This window comes from Conger conger, chromosome 10, assembly GCF_963514075.1.
Source record: "Conger conger chromosome 10, fConCon1.1, whole genome shotgun sequence".
Classification (NCBI taxonomy): Eukaryota; Metazoa; Chordata; class Actinopteri; order Anguilliformes; family Congridae; genus Conger; species Conger conger.
In genome coordinates this window covers 39051088-39068030 of record NC_083769.1, presented here as the reverse complement: position 1 = coordinate 39068030, position 16943 = coordinate 39051088, and the positions used below count along the sequence as shown (strand labels likewise).

The following is a 16943-nucleotide window of genomic DNA, read 5'->3' as shown; positions in this document are numbered from 1 at the left end:
TAATGTTACAAGTCCTGTTCCCTTGCCATTATGCTACACTGCCTCCCCACTAACAGACCCTTAATATGGTAAACAGAGACTTGTTTTGAGTCAAGATTTACTTCATTGTAGCAGCGATAAATAATGTCCTGTGTTCTACCGTCTATCCTAGTCCTTGTCATTAATCAACTGGAAATCTGTGAGTTATGCTAATGAGACGTTTCTGCAGTGGTCTTTATCATCCTGAGGGACAACGGAAAAAAGTGCCTTGGGTGAGAACACAAATATTGCAGTGAAAATATTATTTATTCTATGTTTTATTGAATGACCCTTGTGGTGTAGGTTTCCGCATAGTAGAATACATAGTTCTTGAGATTAAGACCAGAGACTTGTGTCCCTTAATGTGCATACCGTGTTGATACAATCCCCTCTGCAGAGTCCTAACCCTGTGCCTTACTCAGACATAGTGGACTGTTTATCTATCTGGTTTTATAGGGGGAGAACGTTCCAGAGTTCTCCCCCTGCGAGTGCATTTTCTGCATTTTAAGTCTGCGTTCCAAGCTGCCTTGCAGGTTAGGAGCAATCATAGGGAAACTGGGGGTCTCTGAGAATGCACTAGGGGGTACACTGACTCTCCTGCCATACAGTAGATTTAGCGATGTCCCAGGGGGCATTATCGCATAACATTGTGTTTATCACCCCTATTCCAAACCCATAGGTGCATAAAGGGGCATGGCTGTGAGACCTTTGATGGAGAGAGCTAGAGATTATCTGATACTGAGAGAAGAGAGGTGGAGAGAGGGTTGGAGGGAGGGACACCCATTCAAATGTCCTGGTGGCTTAAACCCTGCTGGTGCTCTCTTACTTTTACCATTATTATTATAGTTGTCAATGACTGTTTTTAATTTACTGTGGTTGTATCATTCTTGCTACGTACTTTGCAACAGTTAACTGGTTTATAAAAAATACAAAGAATCATTACAATGTTTTGTAGACTAAATATCAGAGCATGTGAAATTGTTGTGCTCTTTTACACGCATGCACGTCATGTTATTTGCTATGATCACAAATCAACTTCTCACTATTGCATGGTGATAAGATCAATTTGTTTCTGTTGTGTAGGCTCACCGTGATGGGGCTGCCTCTATGAAAGGCAAACCTCGAAAAGGGTCATTTCTGTAAACTAACGGCATGATTTGCCTGAGTTCCGTATTCATTGCTGACAGGCGCATGTAATTGACGTCACTTAAAGTACCGTGCCCCCACATCATATGAGGGGGTGGGATTACAGAAGTTTGTTGAACTTTCTACCGAAAACAACGTACGTAATTCGCACATCGCTTGCCTGTAGCTCTTGCTACCCGAGCGCTGCAAATAGTATGAACACAGCCGGAGGAACCGATACGGGTACAGGGTCATCGACAGGTACATAATTTGTTTTAGGCTATCGATGCACATATTTTATCTAAACTCTAGCTTTAATGCTAGTTGAGTTCTATTCCCCCACCGTATGGTACTGAAAGACGTCCCTTTCCGTTATGTAGCCTGACTGGATTTTGATTCAAGTATCCTAACTTGGATATTCTCTTAATGTGTTAACAGAGGCACGACGTTGAGCTATCTCTCACTATCCTTGCCGGATGCATCATTAAAGTTACTGGGTTTTTACACCTTTAATCTTTGTTCAGTCGTGTCAAATGGGAGGGCCGTATTCTAGACGCACTTCACCGCAGGCTCGCGCACTCCGGCTGTCATTCAGTGCATTGGAGCGCTGTGATGTTGTCTGTTAGAAAAGCTGCGTTTTGTACTCTTTGTTTAAAAGAGGGCTTGAAACGGTCAAGTGCATAGGCCACCGAGATGTTACCCGATGTTGCAAAGAAAAAATATTTTCAGACCACTTCAGTCTGCAGGCAGCACTCTAAGCACAACAAATTCGGCCAATGTTATCCCACGCGAATCACTTAATATTGTTTCTGCATGCTCTGCATACGGCCAAATGTCGCTCCTGTTATTCTGACTCTTTGTGGAGGTCTGTGTTATATAGATATTATTTAGACATTTCACCTTTTCTCAGTGCTGTGCACCTACAGTTATCTACTGTACGGCTTGTTGTTCTTGTGTGTTTCAGCTACTTAACTCTTGGTGTAACCTTAAAAACATCCTCTCTTGTCTGTAACGGGCACTCTTTGGGTCCATTTAAATCTGTATGATTGAAGTGACTATGTTATGTATCACAAGCTAAAATACTGGTACAACCGAAGGTGACAGCGTAATAGCAGACTTTCAATCTTTTCTTCGTCCAGAAAGTGACGGGCCAACGCCAGATGGGCGGGACATAACGGTTTCTGAGGCAGTGATTGGCAGGCAGCTCAGCGAACCGGGTCGCTTTGCCTACGCTGGACTGTGTGGGGTGTCCTTGGGTCAGCTGTTCTCAGGCCCGGAGCACAGGTATGATGGGAAAGGAGGGGTGCGGTATGCAATTGGACAGCAGTTAATTAACTGCAGTGTATCACTCACACTGTCAAACGTGGCCTTGGCTGGCGGTACTTTTGTAATTCAGCTGGATGATTGGTTCCATAGCATGAAAAGTAAATCATCGGTATGAAAATGTGTGTTTGGCGGGGGGGGGGGGGGGGGGGGGGGGGGGGGGGGGGCAGGGGCAGGTCACATGAATTGGGTTGTGGGTGGGGGTGGATGGTGACATGAGATATGTTGTGGTGGGGGTGGATGGTGTGTTAGGACGGGAGTTTTCAATCATGATTGTGTGGATCCTCTGGGTACCGTTCCCACCGCAACTGCAGTCTGAATTGTCAATTCAGATGTTTAATTGTTATTTTCTAGACATTTAATGTCTGTTGAAGTATGATTTGCACTCCTCCAATGTCACATTATGTTAATGTTCATTATTCGCATTTCAGGACCTTTAATCAGTCAGTCACAACTGCTTCAGTTTTCTGTGATATGTGGCAAATAATTCCTGTTGAAAGAGATTCTTCTTCTTTTTTTTTCATTGACTAAGTATTAAATGGTAAATGGTCTGCATTTAAATAGTACATTTTCCAAAGTACTTCACAATTAATGCCCATTCATTCACCCATTCAAACACACACACTTTAGGTTGGGTGTCTCGGTCACACTTCAAAACTGACGCTTCAAAACTTTTGCCCAGAAGGGCAGCGATTGAACCTGGAATTCTCTGATTGCTAATGTCGCCCCATTGCATTAATTTAATTAATATTACATTAAATGTGTGTTTTGACATCCTTAATTGATCCGGAGATTGGCAGCGACAGAAACCTGCGTTCAGGTCCGCGGGACATGAGTTTGAAGAGAGACCATTTCTCTGCAGATGCTTTCGGGAGCAGTACCTGGAGGGGCTTGTGAGCTGGCTGGGTCTGGACGAGTCCGTAATGCCAGTCATGGGAGCGTTCCTGGCGGGATTGGGGTTCGAGGGAAGTGACACGTTCCTCTCCATCCTGCAGGGGGAGCCTCTGTTGTGCTCAGGGTCTACGCCCATCATACAGGTGAGTAAATGGTAAATGGTTGGAATTTATATAGCACCTTTATCCAAAGCGCTGTACAATTGATGCTTCTCATTCACCCATTCATACACACACTCACTCACCAACGGCGATTGGCTGCCATGCAAGGCGCCGACCAGCTCGTCAGGAGCATTTGGGGGTTAGGCGTCTTGCTCAGGGACACTTCGACACAGCCCGGGCGGGGGATTGAATCGGCAACCCTCCGACTGCCAGACGACTGCCTGAGCCATGTCGCCCCATGTCGCCCCATGTCGCCCCATGAGTGGCACGGCTTTCTGCTTCATGGTCTGTCGGATTCACTGTCAAATTTTCAGCATGTCTGCCAGAGTCCTGGAGAAAATCTAGCCGAGCAGAGCCTGAAACCAGCATGAGTGAATCCATTTGATGGCTTAGCATCGATGAGTACAAATAATTCATTGTTTGGAAAAGAAAAAAACTCTTCTGAAAAAGCACAAAACAAAGGAAGCTGTGACTCTTATCTGCTGCCTAAGGTTTTGTCTAGTTCGCAGAAATCATTAAAACGCCCAAATTTGTACCGCCTACATATGGTTCCCATATTTTTCGTATGATTTTTGCCATGTTTTTGCCATTTACAATCAAGGCTCTTAATCTGTCTTCATATTAGTCCACCAGTGTGGTCTGTCGTTGCTTTATAAGTGACTAAGCTGACTGAAAGTGTTCGCATTATAAGGGTTATTTGGCACCTCAGTGTGAGCTCATCTCTGTCATTCTTTAGATGGCAGAGTCATTCTTTTCCTTTAGAATTTTATAATGAGATAAAACCACACCCCCTCCTTTACATAGTTTTAAAGTGCATATTTTAAAGTTCTGTTGACAGTGCAAAATATGGGTGGTATTAAAAAAACATTAAAACTGAATGTCTATTATTATTATAATTAGAACGATTTATCTTCACTTAAGAACAGTAAGTCGTCAGACTCATTGGCCTAACCTGTCTGCGCTATAAACCCCCACAATAAGTGAGAGCTCCTATTTGTCAGAACATCACGTAGGACCAATAAATAACTTTCTTTACAGGGTCTGTATTGTCGTTTTGTTTAAGGCTTAATGAATGTGATTTCGCTCCATTTATGCTGCACTCTCTCTAGCAAATTGGTCGTCAATGTGCCAGCGGCATTATCACATGACCTGACATTATCTTTCCTCCCCAGGACCTGGTTTCCTTCTCCGTCAAAGACGGTAAGCAGTTACCGTTTCATTTTCCTAATTATTTTTAAATGGGCTGAGATATTTTTGATATTTTTGATTGATATTGTTTGAGTCCTCTGTTCCTCTGTACGCTCTCTCGGTCAGGTCAGTACGACGCCCGGGCCCGGGTCCTCATCCGGCACGTCGGCTGCCTGCTGCGCGTGTCTCCCCAAGAGCTGGAGGAGTTTGAGGAGACGCTGGGAGAGAGGCTGAGAGAGGGAGGAGAGGAGAGCGAGTGAGTGATGCAGGCGACTGCGCACAGAACCACTGGAGCGAAAGTGTACAATCTTACAGTGCGCACGGTGTGATGTGTCTCTCAATACGGGGGTGTTCTTTTCAACTTTGCAGTTGAGTGTGTAAGTCAAAGTAGAGGAATGTTTTACTTTGCTTCTTCTGTCTTCTACTGCTCTCCCTAAGGATTGACCAGGAAAGTAAGTATATTTGCTTCATCAGGTAATGTGCTGTACATCTGTAAAGAGCTTAGCCGTATGAATTTGTCCAGTACACAATCATTATTAATGTCAATTATATTATTAATGAGACTAAGACTAAGTGAATATGTCCAAAAGGGTGTAAGGGAGTATTCATGAAATGACACTTGAGCATGTAGGTCATGTACCACTATCTGTTTCGGCTTTTCTCGTTTTCTCTGAAGAGAGGAGTCCTCTCGCCGACGCAGGAAGGAAAGGGGCAGGAAATTGCGTCGGTACCTGCTGATTGGTCTGGCCACCGTGGGTGGGGGCACCGTGATTGGTTAGTGCAGATATTGTTGTATTTCTTTGTATGTTGTATCAAAAAGTTGGCTGCTTCATCAGTGAGGTGGTGCAACACTGTCCGCACCACAAACGTACAAACTGTACACAGCTGTACCAAGCTGGGTGAAGTAATGGTTTGTGAGCTGACATTATTTCTAATAAGTGTGTCCTCCATGGCCTGTGCATAAAAAGTGGTTATTCACTGTCCAGATGTTTTCATTTGCCTCTATGAAAATAAGCTAATATTTTCTACTTGAGAGAAAAAAAAAAGAGTTTAAGTCTCAATATAAGAGTAAAACACTTGGTAGGACAGACTTTTTTTACAGTGTTAATTACAGCTGTGCGATTTGTTCCTGTTCTTTATGTGTGAACATCCTGTGTGTTTGTGCGCAGAGGTGGATGAACAGCGTTGTGTGTTCCCTCTCTCTCTCTCTCTCTCCCCCAGGAGTGACGGGGGGGCTGGCGGCGCCCCTGGTTGCCGCGGGCGCGGGGGCGGTCCTGGGAGCCGGCGGGGCGGCAGCTCTGGGTTCTGCTGCGGGCATCGCCATCATGGCCTCCCTGTTTGGGGCGGCAGGGGCGGGGCTAGCCGGTAAGATAACGGGCCTCAGTGAAGCACGACGCGTCGTCCCCTGACTGGAGAATGACTGTGCATCACGCTACTGCCCTGTCACTCATGCCAGTTTGTCGACAGAATGGAGAAGCATAAAAAATGTAATCTATATTTAATTTAGTCTCGGACTAGGCTTTATCTGTGACTGTGAAATTGGCCCTTGCAAACTCGCAAGATGCTCCAAAAAACTAATAATGGTGTTTATTTCACAATGTGGATGGTTGACATTTAATCAGAACCTCAAAAAAAGAGTTTAATGTGTTAAGTGTTTTTGTGTGCTTTTGTTTTCAGTTTTTCAGTTCATTCGGATCTAACGCTCCTCCTCCTCTCTCCCAGGCTATAAGATGAAGAAGCGGGTGGGCGCGATCGAGGAGTTTGAGTTCCTGCCGCTGAGCTCGGGGAAGCGGCTCCGCGTGACGGTGGCTGTGACAGGCTGGCTGTGCGGCGGGAAATACAGTGAGTCTCCTCTGGGCCTGGCGTACATGCAGTGAGTCTCCTCTGGGCCTGGCGTACATGCAGTGAGTCTCCTCTGGGCCTGGCGTACATGCAGTGAGTCTCCTCTGGGCCTGGCGTACATGCAGTGAGTCTCCTCTGGGCCTGGCGTACATGCAGTGAGTCTCCTCTGGGCCTGGCGTACATGCAGTGAGTCTCCTCTGGGCCTGGCGTACATGCAGTGAGTCTCCTCTGGGCCTGGCGTACATGCAGTGAGTCTCCTCTGGGCCTGGCGTACATGCAGTGAGAAATGCAGTGAGCCTCATCTGGGCCTCTGGGCCTAGTGTACATTCATTGTTCCCTGTGTTTTAGTCTCCTCAAATGCACCTCTTGCATCGCGCTCTTAGCCCTGTGTACTGTCTGTGGCTAATGGCCTGTCTGTGTATCAGCTGGAGTCTGGTTTATAGAGTTCAACCTAAATTGTGCATGCTGTTAAAACATTTTTCTGTGCAGTGTTTATACGCTTCATCCCACACAAAACCCACCGACTTATATTGCCACAAAGAGACTATAAATGTGCAAATATTTCTTATATAAAATCATGTTGTCACATATGTTCATTGTATGCAAGTAGCAAATGAAAATGTATGCAAATGTTCAGATGAATGATTTTCTCCTTTGTGGTTCTTCATGTTGGCATGATCTTCACAACATGCAGTGAGCATGCCCTGGTGTGGCTTATACTCGTAGTATGTAGACAGAACAATTCTGCTTTTTCCTGAAGTTTTTCGCAATAATACTAGCAATTAATTATTTATATTCACCCTTATGATTTCTCCAGGACATCAGACTTAACCCATTGAAGAGTAGTTCAGTTATCATTCTAATCATGTATTTATAATTCTAATCACATATTTATGATTCAAATCATGTATTTATAATTCGAATCACATATTTATGATTTGAATCACGTATTTATAATTCTAAGAATATATTTGACATTCCAATCACATATTTATAATTCTAATCACATATTCATGAATCTGATCACATATTTAATAATTGTAATCACATATTTAATCATTCTAATTCTAATCACATATGTATAATTCTAATCACCAATTTAATAATTGTAATCACATATTTGTCACCCTTTAGTAAGGGGCGTGTATTTTAAAACCCAGAGTTCACTCTCCAGCCCTGCCTCCCCTCCAGGTTCGGTCCAGGCCCCCTGGAGCAGTCTGGGGGCGTGTGGGGAGCAGTACTGCCTGGTGTGGGAGTCTCGTTTCCTGCGGGACCTGGGGTCGGCGATGGACTCCCTGCTGGACGGACTGGTCAGCATCGTGGCCCAGGAGGCACTGAAGTACACCATACTGTCAGGTAGGGGGCGCTCTCTCCATACGCATGCCAACATGCCGTTTCAGTATCCTGTATCACAGCCCGTTGCTGGTTTGTCATCCTCTCTCTCTCCCCCTGTCACAGTCTGGTGAATTATCAGAGCAGACACTTGTGCTCTCGAACAGGATGATTGGATCGATTGGAATCCGTAGTGTCAATGAGAAATGGCCATTATCTAAAACCCTTGAAAAAAAACTAAACCTCTTCCGAAAATTAGTTTAGAAAACAGCCCTTTGTCTTTGCACTCATAATGTGAATAGAGCAGAAGCCCTGCTCCACTACTGCTGATTTCCACTACTTTATTTCATTTAACATGCATTGGGTGATTAAATAAAAGAAAAAAGCAGTTTGAGTCATTCATGAAGGTTTTATGGATAATCACCCATTTTATTCATGCTAATCTTAAAACGAAGTGGTGGCACTCGCCTTAAAATAAAACTGATTTCCTATTTCCTGTCACTTGTTCAGTTTTAATCCCAGAAATTTGCATAATTAAATTTTTTTCCATTTATGCGTCAAAGGATGTGACATGACAAGTTTTATGATTTCTGACTCATTTTCCATTGCTGTTTTTGATGAACAGATTTTCATATTACAGAATATTCTGTGTTTGTGCTGCTATTTGTGTGAGTCATGGTGTTTGGCTCGCTAAAGTGGCAATTTAAGGTACATAAAATTAGAATGGTGTCACAGTGTTAAATATGATCTGATGAATGGGAGGCTAAGTACAATCTTGTAATTTTGTGTGTTTATTTAAAGAATATGGACTTTACAGGATGCCAGCATTTGTCAGCTACCAGGGACCTGTATCAGAAAACAGGACTACAGAGTTAGCTGGGTAACTGCACTCAGTAAAACCCGGAAACCTCCCAAATCTGGAAGTAAAAAGAGCTGGGTTTAACAGGGTTTAAGTGCAGTTATCCAGCTAATTCCCTAATCCTGCTTTGTGCTGCAGGTCCCAGTTCCAGTTGAAAATGTTTTCTAACAGTGTTTTGTTTTGCATGTCTTTTGTATCCATCATTGCTCGATGTGTGTCTTCACTGACTCTGTATAACTCCTGCCCTGCCGCGTGTTGTGATTGGCCAGGCATCGTCACAGCGCTGACATGGCCCGCCTCCATCCTGGCAGTGGCCAGTGTGATCGATAACCCCTGGGGGGTGTGTCTCAGCCGCTCTGCAGAGGTGGGAAAGCACCTGGCACAGGTGTTACGGAGCCGGCAGCAGGTGAGTGCATAAGGGGCGGGAGATCCAAAGCGTGTGAGCACACAAATGGACCACGCCTTGTGTGAAATTATGACTTCACGCATGTTTCAAACATTTGGACAAAACGAATTGATGTCATCCTGTTCTAAAACCTGAAGAAGAGTAGGTTTCTTGGAATGTTCTTTTCAGCATTCTAAGTTGGTGTTCCGTTGATTTCAGTTGCCAGTACTGATTGTTACATCAGCGTTAGAATGTAAAGTTAAGAACATTCTCACATATTTGTGACCTCACACCTTAAAGGGTTAAACTGCAGTTTGTAACGGTATCTGTGTCCATTCTGTCTTCCAATCCCGCCCTGCTGTATACAGGGGGAGCGTCCGGTCAGCCTGATTGGTTTCAGTCTTGGAGCGAGAGTCATCTACTTCTGCCTGCAGGAACTCGCCAATGATACAGGCATGGACAGCCGTTCATGTTTACTACACGCTTATGCCAGTTCACATGTACTTCTGTAACACACGAACACATGTGCATGCGCCTCTCGGACAAGCATAACAACAGCTCAGGAGTAAATAAAACTGCATGTGAGACAAAGCCCAAGCTCAGGTATTATTCAAAAATCTCAATTATCTTTAAAGATAATTGCTTGATGGGTGTTGCTCTGTGTCCTTTGGCCTGAGTGCACAAACACAGGCACCCCAGCAAGCACAAACACAAACAACCGTTTGAGTATTTTTAGCTGCAGTTGTTGAAATTCTACCCCCTCACCCCCACCCCCTCCCAGGCAGTGAAGGTGTGGTGGAGGATGCCATCCTGCTGGGGGCCCCAGTCGATGGGTCGCCCAAGCAGTGGGAGAGAATGTCCAAAGTCGTGGCTGGAAAGATTGTCAATGGATACTGCAGGTCAGTGGAGATGTGAGGAGAGGAGAGGTCACGGCTCAGCAGTTAACAGCATTTTCCAAGTCTGGTTTGGTATCATGTGACTGTGTTATATAACCCTGTGGGTGTCACACTGTTGTGTAATTATTTACCCATGTGTGCTACTTAGAGGGGATTGGCTGCTGGGATTCCTCTACCGGGGGTCATCAGCCCAGCTGTGTGTTGCTGGACTTCAGCCAATCAGCTTGGACGATCAGCGTATGATTAACGTGGATCTGTCCTCAGTGGTGAGTGACTGGAGAACTTTATAGACCCACTATTGGCAGTTTACATTACATTACATTATTGGCATTTGGCAGATGCTCTTATCCAGAGCGACATATAGTTGATTAGACTAAGCAGGAGACAATCCTCCCCTGGAGCAATGCAGGGTTAAGGGCCTTGCTCAAGGGCCCAAGGGCTGTGCGGATCTTATAGTGGCTACACCGGGATTAGAACCACGGACCTTGCGTGTCCCAGTCATTTACCTTAACCTCTATGCTACAGACCGTCCCAGGTGAACAGTTTACAGGTGAACGCAACACATATTAACCAGCCCCATAATGCAATACTAATGCAATACATATTAATACAATACTGTAACTCCTGGAGATTACACTAGATTGTGCCAACACCAGACACTATTGTACTAACACAAAATATCTTCAATAATATCGATCTCAACTTCTGAGGACTTCTAAGGAATTAATCTTTTGCCAGTCACCTCCCTGGACCTTTAGCAGGGAGATGCACAGTTTAGACGCGCGTCGATGCCTGAGAAGACCAAATTGGTTGAATCACAGAATAACAGTCACACATATCCACCCATTTTCTAAAACCACTTGTTCCTGGTCAGAGCCTTGGGGGTATGGGGGCGGAGCTGTAGCCTATCCCAGCATTCAGTGGGTGTGAAGCAGGAGCTGTAGCCTATCCCAGCATTCAGTGGGTTGTGAAGCAGGAATATACCCTGGCCAGGTCGCCAATCCATCACAGGGCCCACACCCTGCTCACATATTCATACCTACGGGCAATTTAGAGCCTCCGATCACCCTGGCCTGCCTGTCTTTGGACTGTGAGAGGAGCCCGGTGTACCCTGAGTAAACCCAGGCAGACTCGGGCAGAACATGCTAACTCCACACAGAAAGGCCCTTGGGCAGGATTCAAACACACCACCTTCTTGCTGTGTGCAGTGCCACCCACAGTCACACCTACTTCCAGCTAATAATAAATGGACGACATACTTATTTTACCTAATATGGGTTGCTTGCCTGCTTTAGTTTGTACCTTTATGCTACTTTGCAAAGTGACTCATGCCATTTTCATTGTACCCATTTGGCTGAACAGTTATGATAAGATCACAAGATGAGGCCAGTTCTGTCCAGTATTAAATGCATCTCCTTAACTGCCCTTGCTCTTGGAGATTATTTTATTAACTGGTTAATCCAAATTAAAAGTTCACTCTCATTAATATGATAAGTTTGGTGGCTGCTAAATGCTGAACAAACTTTGCAATCAGATGCATATTGTTTGTTTGTCAGTCGATGAAGGACAATGAGTCATTGAAAATGGTACTGAAACATTTCATAAGCAAAAGAATATGCAAATGACACAATTATCCTCCTTTATTTTGTGAGCAGAAGATAGTTGACTATGTCTGGTCACGCTAGGAAATTTAAACAATGTAATTATGCCATTCAACAAATGTGCCACTGTTTGGTCAGTTTTCAGGAAAAGTTTTAGACACCAGAAACACATTTCATATAAAGGGCTTTCCTGGTGAAAACAAGGTACAAGGTATAAACTGCAATTTAAAAATAAGAATGAAACAAGAAGCATGACTTGAGTAAAATAAATAGAATGATCTGCCAGTGAAGAAATTTACTTGCGATTTCTTGAAAGAAGGAATATAATATTCAGTTAATCAAACCAATCTTTGTGGTCAAAAAGCTAGGTAAGAAAATCTTAAAACTATAAAAACAAGAGATATCTGAATTTAAGTATAATATTCAATAAGATGTAAGTTTTTTGCAGCGTACACAAGACACTGACTGAAATGAAATAAAGAAACTCAGTCAGGGGTGTTCTGTCGTATCCAAAAAGGGTCATTGTGGGTGCGGGTTTATCGTTTAGCCCAGTACTGTGACATCTGAATCGCTTCACTAATCAAAGCAAAGTTACTGCTTCTGAACACTAGGACTGAAACAGAAGGAGCTGTGAGTCTCAAAGGCAGGCTTGGCGAGTGCTTGGCTAAAACGAAAACCCTTTTCGCATAAGATCGGACACTCCTGAGGTAAGTGTGTGTTCCCTGCTGCGCAGTATGTGTAAGTGCACTGGAATTCGGCGTTCTCCACAGGTCAACGGCCATCTCGATTACATGCGTCAGATGGAGACCATCCTCATCGCCGTGGGAGTGCCGACGCGGGAGAGGGCCAGAGTCCCGACTGTCGCGCCTCCGGAGTGTACGGAGGAGGGGCGAGACCCTGGGCAGGACCAATCGGTAGAAGGGGGCGGGGTTTCCCAGGATGAGAGGGTGGAGCCTGGAGACAAAGGAGGGGGAGGGGGAGGGGGAGTGGCTGAAGGGGAGCCAGTGTGTGACACGGACAGGAGTGTCATCGCCCGTCTCGGGGAGGAGTCAAGGCAGGGGGACGAAAAGGAAGGAGCAAAAGAGGGGTGCGCAGCTGACGGTTGGGATATTCCGGACATTTCCGATCTGTTGGATTCCCTGAATGATGTAGACATTCCATCGCAGCACTGCCTTCTGGGTAGTTCAGTGGATGGGCCTGAGCAGAACGTCATTTCCAAAAACGTGGGCTTAATCCTGGAGCCCCGGTGTGGAGCAGAGGGGGTGGACACAACGCACTGGGACTGGGACACAACGAACTGGACCACTGAGCACTCTTGCACAGAAACTGGGAATGGGCAACCTGGCTGCAGTTCCTCCTCAGGCCAACAGGTGGCAGTGTCACTACAGTCAGTTCAGGAGACGGACTCTGACACAACACTATCAAGTTCCCACCGTAGTGGGTCAGCTGAACAAAATGTAAAAAGGTCCAAGGACAATAATAACGTTTATTAGTTAAAGCCGTTTTTTGTGTTTAAAAATAAGAGTAATACGAATAAGTCTCTCCTTGTTACCAGCCAATCTCAGCTTCATGAAATTAAACGTAAATTCAAAGGAAAAGACACTAATCCTAACAATATTTTAGTATCTAAAGTTTGTGTGAATTGCTTCTAAAATCCTAAAAGTAAAGTCCTAAACATTAGAAACGTTCAGTATTCTGGGAAGCTGAAGGTAATTATTGATTACTGATCTTATGTATATCAATGTGGTAAAATGATTGTGTTCTTGGCTGTTTACTGTACATTAGGAGGATATTTGGCCCTTTTTTTGTTCTTTCCATCTGTCTGATGTTTCTATCTCTGTCTCTTTGTTCATCTCAGTAGTGCCTGCAAAGATGGATTATGAAAATTAAATTAATTTCATCTTCAGCAGCCTTGATTTTCTGTCACCTGATAATAACACCACAGCAGTTCTTGGTGTTTGTCCCTGCTGCTGAGACTAACACCACCCCCTCCTATTCTTGGAATGGTACAGTCTGAATGCAGAATGGTACAGGCTGAGTGCTGTTGTTTGTTCTTTAACTGCCACCCCCTCATTCAAATGGAAGCAAATCAAACTGACAAAGGGTCTCTAGCACTAAACCTCATTGATCTTATAACACTATTTTTATCCTCAATAGATAAAAAACAGTATTGTTGATATTGCTTTGATTTAATCATTTGAATGGCTGGTGATTTTAAATGTCATTTAACATTTTGTTCAGTTTCATTCTTGGTGGACTGTTGTCAAGAATGGTTCAAGATGAGAGGAAAAAAAAACTGAATCACATTTTTCTTCTTTTCACACCTTTTCATTGGTTCCATCTCCGTTTTTTCCTCTCACAGGTTTATAAATGGGTCCCTTTGAGTTTAGGCAGCACATTCACTCGCAGGCATGTGCGCACATTTCCCCTTTCCTCTTTCATTACATTACATTATTGGCATTTGGCAGACGCTCTTATCCAGAGCGCCGTACAGTTGATTAGACTAAACAGAAGACGATCCTCCCCTGGAGCAATGCAGGGTTAAGGGCCTTGCTCAAGGGCCCAACGGCTGTGTGGATCTTACTGTGGTGACACCGGGGAATCGAACCACCGACCTTGCGTGTCCCAGTCATGTACCTTAACCACTACACTACAGGCCAGCTCTTTCCTCTGCTCTCGTTCCTCTCCTCCCCTCCTCCTCCTCTATCTCCTCCTCCTCCTCCTCCTCTGCCATCCCTCCATCCATCAGTCCAGGGTGTCGACCTGATTGGGCAGGAGCAGCGGCAGCCGGCTCCCAGCATGCTCGGCGTCGAACAGGTTGACGGCGTCCGTGGCGGTGGCCGGCGGCTGGGGGGCGTCGGAGGACAGGGAGGGGGGGTCGGAGGGCAGGTGGGGCTCCCCGGAGTTACGCAGGGACAGGGAGAGAGGAGGCGAGGGCCTCCGGGGGGAGCCGGAGGAGGAGCAGCAGGGCAGGAGCCGTCCCAGGGCCCGCTTGAAGTCGCGCATGAACAGGGGGTAGATGATGGGGTTCATGGTGCTGTTGCAGTACCCCAGCCAGGTGAGGGCGTCGAAGAGCGCGAGGGGTACGCACTGGCACACTGCCTTGGGTTTGGGGCGGGGAGGTAGGGAGGGGGGAGAGAGCGAAAGAAAATACGATCATAGGCTGTGAGATAACTTTTTGCGTTGGGAAGAATGCAGGCTAAAATGGAAAAGAGCAGCACTCTTCTGTCATGCATCTTAACAGCGTAATCGGAGGAGGTTAGGAAGTGTACGTTTGGGTTGAGGTTCCTCGTTTCTGTGAGGGAGGGGGAAGTGAGAACATTGACAGGGATGCAGAGACGGGGGAGAACGTGCCGTCGGTGGGTCACGGTGACAGTGAAAGACGCTGAGCAGGGAGCGCAGACAGGGGAAGTGGCTCCAGGGGAGAGGGGTGAGGGACAGATGGGAAATGAAATGACTGGATTAAGAGGAAGAGCAGAACAGGAGTGATTACTAAGTGAGGCAGGCTGTGACCATTAATCTCTTTACCCCTTCTGCTTGCCACCTAATGGAGGCGATGGTAAAGTAATTAAGTTTATTTATTTATTTTAAAACGTTCCCTTTTACAGTCCCCTAAGTACTCAGTATTTACAAGATAAACATACAGTAATAATAGCACATAGTTGGGTAATTACCAGTGGTGAAAAACAAGTAAACCAATACTAAAAAATATGTGTGGGTCAATACTAAGAATCTTAAACTGTTTACTTGTTTACTGACTGTCAAATGTTTAGGTTGGTTATAATTGTGCACTTCTTAGAAAGAATAGCACATAATTTGGTAATTACCACTGGTAAAAAAAATAAAAAAAAGTTTTTTAAAAAGGTAAATACTAAGAAACGTTAGGATTATATCCTGAGTTGAATTGTGTACTTTCTGGGAATTTACATAATAGTTTCCTGGAAACATCTCTAATGTCAGGCATTTGTATGTGGGCTCTTTGTTCCTTCTGTTTGCCAGCAAATCAGTGCACCTGAGCTCAAAATTGAGGAGGCAGAAAATACCTCCTTAAATCCCCTTCAATCATTTTCCTTGATTAACAAGTTTGCCAATTATGGGAATAATCAATTGGCAGGTATACACGTAGCTTCTTTCTTCACGCCACATTATAGAGATTAATCGATTCAATTTCAGACACTTCGTCGCTACAAAGTTGCACAATGTAATTCAATTTATCGGGACGTTGTTGTATTTACAGCATACACGAAAAAATCTACTGCGTTGCAATAAAGGCTATCTAAACGAAATTACTACATTTGCATCGTGACAGTTACATCTTTGCCAGGAATCTTCTAGCAGTATGAGTGCGCAAAACAAACACCATGTAACAACAATTTTGAATAACGTCGATTGAAATGGGCGCGACTAAAGAGTTTTATTTCAGTTTTATCTAATTCACTAAAGTGGCTTCGCCTACTAGCACCAACACTTTCTGACTTAGTCACATTGTTAATCAAGGAAAATGAAAACAGATGAAGACCAATAATTAGTTTAAGGGGATATTTTCTGCCTCCTCGATTTTGAGCTCAGGAGGTGCCACTGCAGCTAATTGATGCGATGATGAGGTAATCAAGATGTTTTATTTTGGACCATTTTTATATTTCTGAGAGGAAATGGGAAAATAGCGAAGTGAAGAACTGTAATGTGCTCTGAAATGAAGGAGCAAATGGAAAAGCAGGCAGGGAGTAATAAACATCTGCTCTGGAATGTTCAAAAAGATTAAAAAAATAACTGCCAGAATGTATTGACTGTGTCTGAATTCATCCTGTGCTGTGCCTTGTCTTGTCAGATGGAGAAACATCTCTCATCACAAGGACAGGAGGGGTCTTCATTGTAAATTGTTACCCAGCGACATTCACACATGCCTTCCACTTATGAAGAGAGGAGTCGTCCTGACCTCCATACTGTTATTCCTGCTTGACAAGGACACTCTCCAACAACAGCTTGGTGATTTGATTGGTGAAACACATACACACACACACACACACACACACACAGACGCTCACACACACATACAGACACACACTACACAGAAAGCCAAGAGAAGAGACATGGACACACACGCACAAGCACGCACACACACACACACACACACACAAACGCAGATACACTCTCTCTCTCACACACACACACACACACGCGCACACACACACGCACACTGACCTGTGCCATGTTGGTGATGAAGAAGGGCAGCCAGGCGCTGAAGAAGAGCCCCAGCAGAACTCCCAGAGTCAGACTGGCCTTCAGAGCCCTTCTGCCCTGCCTGTGAGCCAGCCTGCG

The 16943-nt window shown here is 44.8% G+C and overlaps 2 protein-coding genes across 2 annotated transcripts in view; one reads left to right on the top strand and one right to left on the bottom strand.

Annotated features, from left to right (window-relative positions):
- The first annotated feature begins 1269 nt into the window (after positions 1–1269).
- On the top strand, positions 1270–13530 carry tmco4 (transmembrane and coiled-coil domains 4). The gene is made up of 14 exons (XM_061258835.1): positions 1270–1404; positions 2283–2427; positions 3329–3503; positions 4694–4721; positions 4836–4965; positions 5386–5483; positions 5931–6074; positions 6432–6551; positions 7743–7907; positions 9012–9148; positions 9496–9580; positions 9909–10026; positions 10172–10289; positions 12395–13530. Exons 1-14 carry the CDS (start codon positions 1359–1361, stop codon positions 13115–13117), a joined length of 2232 nt encoding a protein of 743 aa, XP_061114819.1. The 5' UTR covers positions 1270–1358; the 3' UTR covers positions 13118–13530.
- An 839-nt stretch (positions 13531–14369) lies between these two features.
- htr6 (5-hydroxytryptamine (serotonin) receptor 6) overlaps positions 14370–16943 on the bottom strand; it is a 4885-nt gene continuing 2311 nt past the window's right edge. The window contains 2 exon segments of the mRNA XM_061259107.1: positions 14370–14726; positions 16827–16943. The exon segment at positions 16827–16943 is cut by the window's right edge and continues 10 nt beyond it. Of these exon segments, the coding sequence (XP_061115091.1) occupies positions 14370–14726; positions 16827–16943 (474 nt within the window).

Excerpts from the sequence above, each read along its gene's own strand:
- tmco4 (XM_061258835.1), top strand. The coding sequence starts at position 1,359 with ATGAACACAGCCGGAGGAACCGATACGGGTACAGGGTCATCGACAG. Across the intron at positions 5,484-5,930 it reads GGGTGGGGGCACCGTGATTG|GAGTGACGGGGGGGCTGGCG; the intron begins GTTAGTGCAGAT and ends TCTCTCCCCCAG. Across the intron at positions 7,908-9,011 it reads GAAGTACACCATACTGTCAG|GCATCGTCACAGCGCTGACA; the intron begins GTAGGGGGCGCT and ends GTGATTGGCCAG.